The following is a 6,000-nucleotide window of genomic DNA, read 5'->3' on the forward strand; positions in this document are numbered from 1 at the left end:
AAAAAGCCCGAACCAAAAATCCCAGGCCCGAGCCCGGCCCGGCCCGACCTTCGGGCTTACAAATCGGGCCCGAACAGAGAAAAGCCCGGCCCGACAAGCCCGTCCCGAAATAGGCTTAAATCACATTTTCTGTAAGCCCGAGCCCGGCCCGGCCCGATGTTCGGGCTCCAAAATCAGGCCCGAACCCGGCCCGACATGCAAGCCCGGCCCGGCCCGGCCCGGGATTTTCGGGCTGGGTCGGGCCGGGCCGTCCGGGCCGGGCTGCCCATGCCCAGTTCTAGTTAGGAGGATGGTTGTACTCCCAGCCCACCAGAGTTCAAAGGAGGTGCCGTTCCCGTCGACAGCGAGACGCCTTCCGAGTAGGAATATTTGGATATGATCAAACAAGACTCCGAAAAATTGAATTCAAATATTACGTACTCCCTCCGTTCCGAAAGAATGCCACATATTTATCTAAATTTAGATGTATCTATATATTAAATCATGCCTAGATACATTTAAATTTAAACATATCTTCAACCTTTTTGGAACCGAGTGGGTAGTAAAAATAGTGAAAGAATACTTTTGGAATGTCGAGGTGGTTCCATTCTCTTTCTTGACCTGTCTAACGACCCTAACTTGTTTTAAACAACCGAAAGGAGACGCGCATACCCAAAAAAATGGCAAACTTTTCATATTATATGATACAGCCATAAACTCAAGTCTACTATGTATACAAACCATTTCTAGAGTTGATAGGAAGCATACTTTCACTATGTTAATCATTTCACCTTTTTTGCAATTTTCTTGGTAATTATTTCTATTTTGAATACCCATTAAATAAATCCTGGGCCAACCCATGGACACGCAGGTTTTCAAATGATGAATTTTCGGATTTCCATAATAAACCCTTTTGAGCTATTTTAAATTTTTAATGCATGGTTCTCGTAAGTGCCGCTAGAAGCTTACCCGGAAATGAAAAAAAAAACAAGGAATGCTGGGGATCGCAGGTAAATTTACATATTGACAAGAGATTTTTCTTTACCATAAATATGCCAATAGCAGTCATTTCTACTTCATCCGTCTCGAAAAGGATGTTAAAGATTTGTCTAAATTTGAATCTCACATTGAACAGAAATTATTATCATGGCTCTTCACTTGCAGAAAAAAAAAAGGCATCATGGATATTTTGGTACAGGAGAGATCCGAGGTGAGTATTTTCAGGGAACGACAACCGATGTGGCACTTCCCTAGATGTGGCACGACAAATACAAGAGGGTCTCGGGTCGTTCAAGTGACGGGTTTCCTCATGCCCTTCTGCAGTTCTGCTAGAGCTTCCCTTGATGAGTTCCTTGATAGTTGATAATCCATGTTCAGCGATCTGCTAGTCGAGGATGCTAGTCGAGGATCTGCGCTAAGCATATACACAACCAAGAAAGCCACATGCTTATAATTCACAAAGACCAGGAAAATAAATGGACAACATCGATCTCGTACTTCTCAGCACTAAGCATATACACAACCAAGAAAGCTGGGTGATTTGCAAAAGGCACACACACAACCGAAGTGCCACCAATGATCTGAAGCTAACAACACTGATGCCGAAAGAATGAACCAATTGAAGAAAATTACATAGGAGACACTATACAAGCTCAAATGGAAGAGTTAACAATGCGTGTTTTGGCTTCTGCAGAAGACATCCCAAATGCTCAGAGCATTCTGAAACCATCTATGGATAGCAGTTTCCGGTTCTGTGCTGGAGGTGCAGGAGGTGCCAGTCCTGGGATGTCTGGGATGTTTTTGTTATGTGGGTTGACGATCTGGAGACACGGATATCAAATCAGAAAATAACATATCATGGTTTCACAAAAAAAGAAAAGGCAGTGTGCATGCATGCAAAGATATTAAATCAGCTGCTAGAGACTTTGTCAAGATTGCCAACCTTTATTTCCCAAACATTGAAGTGCTGCTGCTTTGTTTTAATCTTAGTAACCTAATCAGATTTTATTTTTGTTTTAATGTTATTTCCCATTTGCCATGCGCCATTTTTATTTTTGTTTTAATGTTATTATCCAAATGAGATTTCCACTTGTCGTGGGATATTTTATCTCCAATTATATTATAATCAGGAAATTAGATGGGTGCAGGAGCTGATTCCCCAGAGGGGATTTGGCTTCCCCACCTTTACTTCCCAAAATTGATGTGATTTCTTTTTTTTTACTTTACTAAGCTATGCATGCTTTTTCAGTGCATATTTTATCTCCAATGTATCCTCTTATAAGGACATCAGCTAAGTGCCCAACTCCATCACAGGTTATGCACGGATTTTGGTTATTCCCACTTTTTCGTTGGACATTTTATCTACAAGGTATACTCATATGAGGAAACTAGCTAACTATCTACAAGGTATACTCATATGAGGAAACTAGCTAACTGCAGGAGCTGACTCAACTGACTGCACAAGGATTTCCGATCACTGGAGGGGCGCATTTAGTCCAACCTTACTTATCGAGGGCTTATCCCTCAACTACCAACTAATCATATTGAAGTACAATACGAACACTAACACAATACATATCATACCTTGACAACAATGATCGCAATCACACCACAAACTATCAGAAACAGAAACGCCATGATGCATTTGTCAGTTGCAACCTGCAACAACAAAAATTGTAAGTCTCTGCAATTCTCTTCACACAACTCAAACTAAGATGAAGGGACAGGGCAAGAGAACCTGGCGACCAATCTCTTTCACCATTTGACTAGCCTTCTTCAACGAAAAGTGAACGGAATCTAGCTCATTGCCAATTCTCTTCATTTGGTCAGTCTGAAAATGATGGATAAGTTAGGGCATGACACATTTCCATTAGTACATGACACTTACCAAAACTGACCTTCAAATCATAGCTTCTAACAGATCAAGAAAAAAGATTCTTTAATCTATTTATTAAGGTTTACAGAACGTCTTTATAGCTACCCATATAACATTTTTATTGTACATAGATACATTGGTTCTGGTTTTGTGGTCCTATGGTCAAATACTGAGACCAATTTGCTCTGGAAAGTACAGATTGATCGGAACTCCTTACGTAAGCTCCTTGAATAAAGATGAATGTTGCTTTTGCTTTAAGGAAGTGCTGTGAATATACTTGAAATGGAGAAACAGAATACGAACCACAGTTGAACTATCTGAAAGGGCATAATATAGTGTCCCACTCCTGGTGAGAACATATTTGAAAACGAGAAACATTCAAATTAAATTGCAGCCATTTCATCGTTCCAGAAAACTTACTTGCTGTGTTAGAGTCGTAGCAGTTTGAGCTCCGACTTCAACAGTTTGTGCAACAACCTACAAAACAACTTTCTATAAATTCCATATCTTTCCTGGCACTTCTATAAAATTCCTTATTAAAGAGTGTCAACAAAAGGAATTGTAAGTTTGCAGCGCACCATCTTTGAACGCTCAATAGCTTGGTCTGTTTGGTCCATTTGTTTCATACCAGAATCAATGAGCTGTTGATTTGACATTTCTGCAAAAAGAACGAGCTACTTGGATGAGAATGTTACCCTTTACACGCACAGAATAATAATAACACAACCTTATGACAATCGGTTCCACCTGATGCCATTTGAACGTTATCCTCGGCCACATGGTCATTGCCGGCATCGAATAGTTCAATCCTCTTATTACCAAGGCTACTTTGGTACCTGCAACACCACAAAGAACGAAAAATCACATCTATTAGCACCAAGGGATTTACAACGGGACAGTACGTGTATACATGAAAGCATGTACTCACGTCTTCCTCAAGGTGACATAGGAATTCAGCTCCTTGATCTGTCATAACACACGAACATACAAATTATACATGTGTGATAACATGGCATAACAAAGAACGGCAACGAAGGAAACTACCCACCATAAATTGCTTCTTGTCATTTAGCTGCTTGTTAACCTCAGAAGTGTTCCTCTTCTCCTCGTCTTTGAGCACACGGTCAAATTCCTTAATTAAGCTGCAGGAAGTTGCACGGATTTAAGACATCGCATGAGAACTCAGCAGTGTTACATTCTCCAGAGCAAAGAGGTAGCCAAAATTTCATCATGCCACATGCGGAGATCTGAAAAGGGCATGTTGAAATGGGAACAGCAGTGGTGCATTATCGAAGCAGATGGCAGGGTTCAGGCAGACCGAACCTACCGCTTGCACTCCCTCATCTTCCCAGTGAGCTCCTCCAGCTGCTTGGACTGCCTGTTGGAGTCCTTGATCTTGTCGATCTTCTGGAACCCATTCCTGCAGCAAGCAAGCAAAAAAAAAAAAAATCCCCCATGAGAATCAGTCAACCAGCGAGGAAGCAACCAGGCATAGTTTGAGCGCGAGCTGGCTAAATCTGATGCCAGCAGGCAACCCGCAGTTAACAACAGGACGAAATTGAGACCAATTTTTTTGAAGGAAAAACGGCATTTCGGCCAAAAAGAGAAGAAGGTAGAGAGATCTGGCTCACTGTAGGGCGCGGAAGATGTCCTGGATCTCGCCGTCGACCTGCTCGAGCTCGGGGCTCATGGGCACGTCGCTCGCCGCCATGGCGGCTCGTTGAACTGCTGGCTACTGGATCTCCGCCTGCGCCTCGCGGGATCCGCCCAGTTGCGGGGGGGGAAGCAGCTCCTCCGGTAGAGGCGAGGAGGGCGAAGGTTGGGGCGAGGAGGAGGAGGAAAACGGCGGTTGGTGGTGCGGCTGCGACTGCGACTGCGAGCCGTTGGGTTTGGGGATCGTGTGTGATCCGAGCTGTCAGCTGCCGAGAAGCGAGCTGGCACGCAGGGGAAAAGCAGGTCATTATTGGAGTTGAAATACATCATTTTACTGGAGATGCATCATTTTATTTACTACACCTGCATGCGAGAGCAACTAAAACTGATCCAATAAAAAAATACCGTGAAAGCTACCGTATGATAAGGCACGGGCTCCGCTAGAATAGAAACAATAAAAAATAAGTTTGTCGTCAAATGCGAAGAACAATTCAAATCACACATATATAAAAGTAAATAGAAATGAATAAAGTTGAGGAGCATGTCTTCTAAATATTTTCCACTAATGTTGAATGAGTTTTTCACGAAGCTGGGCATGCGCTTCAATTATTCGGTACGTCTCAAGAAAAGCTTTAGTTTGGTACTAATTCCAACGAGATTTCACACATCTATCAATATTGCCACACGGGATCAACATTGCCAGGCGGCTATCAACATTGCCATAAGTGGTGGATGCAAGCATGGCTAGAAGGGCTCAATACCAGGTAGATTATTCTTCCTTTGTAAACTTGCTAATTTTTACCATATCTGCTACCATATTAACAAGTATTTTGGTAGCTTTGGGGGATCCCCTATCAACATGCTTTGTAGTTCTCTTTCTCCACCCCTAATTGCCATACACAGAATTTAAGCGTAAACCCCTCACTTTCTCGATGATTATGTTCTGTAGAATAACATAAGCCGTCATGATATCGGTGAGGGGTTCCTCGTCCTAGAAATGAGCATGACCTTAAACAACAACGAACCGAGCTTGCAACAATCAAAAGGCTCTCCCAATATCCTTCCGACAAACTTCTCGAGAAGATGCAAATTTACATTGTTTTTTTCTTGGCGATTTCATATTATTTTTATAAATGTGGATCATGAATGGTATATATTTTCAGTTAGTTATAACCCTCAAGTGTTGGGATCACCGTAGTACAATTCGATAAGTATTTGAGTGTCGAACCCACGAGGAGCTGAAGGTAAACTATTTATTCTCTAAAACCCTAAAACCCACTTATATGGCCTTCTATGCAAAGCTAGAAGATATGGTGTGTGTAGAGGTTTTACTAGGAACTATAAGTGCTGAAAATAAAATGCAAGTGAAACAAATGCAAGAAAAGTAAAAGTGCAATAAAGTAAAATGCAATGAGATGAAGGGAAGTGAAGTGGAGTAACTCCAGAGAGCAAGTGTTTAGGAAAATTGCTATTTCATTTGTGTGGTTGTCACA

The 6,000-nt window shown here is 42.0% G+C and overlaps 1 protein-coding gene across 1 annotated transcript; it reads right to left on the minus strand.

The window, feature by feature from the left end:
• Window positions 1-1,402: 1,402 nt before the first annotated feature.
• LOC127331960 (novel plant SNARE 12) lies at window positions 1,403-4,761 on the minus strand. The gene is made up of 10 exons (XM_051358192.2): window positions 4,486-4,761; window positions 4,182-4,274; window positions 3,903-3,996; window positions 3,783-3,820; window positions 3,602-3,690; window positions 3,433-3,512; window positions 3,275-3,331; window positions 2,717-2,809; window positions 2,563-2,637; window positions 1,403-1,799 (listed from the first exon to the last, which is right to left on the minus strand). The coding sequence occupies exons 1-10, from the start codon at window positions 4,563-4,565 to the stop codon at window positions 1,689-1,691; spliced, it is 810 nt and encodes a 269-aa protein (XP_051214152.1). The 5' UTR covers window positions 4,566-4,761; the 3' UTR covers window positions 1,403-1,688.
• Window positions 4,762-6,000: the final 1,239 nt, after the last annotated feature.

The sequence above is a fragment of the Lolium perenne genome, chromosome 2 (assembly GCF_019359855.2).
Source record: "Lolium perenne isolate Kyuss_39 chromosome 2, Kyuss_2.0, whole genome shotgun sequence".
Lineage (NCBI taxonomy): Eukaryota > Viridiplantae > Streptophyta > Magnoliopsida > Poales > Poaceae > Lolium > Lolium perenne.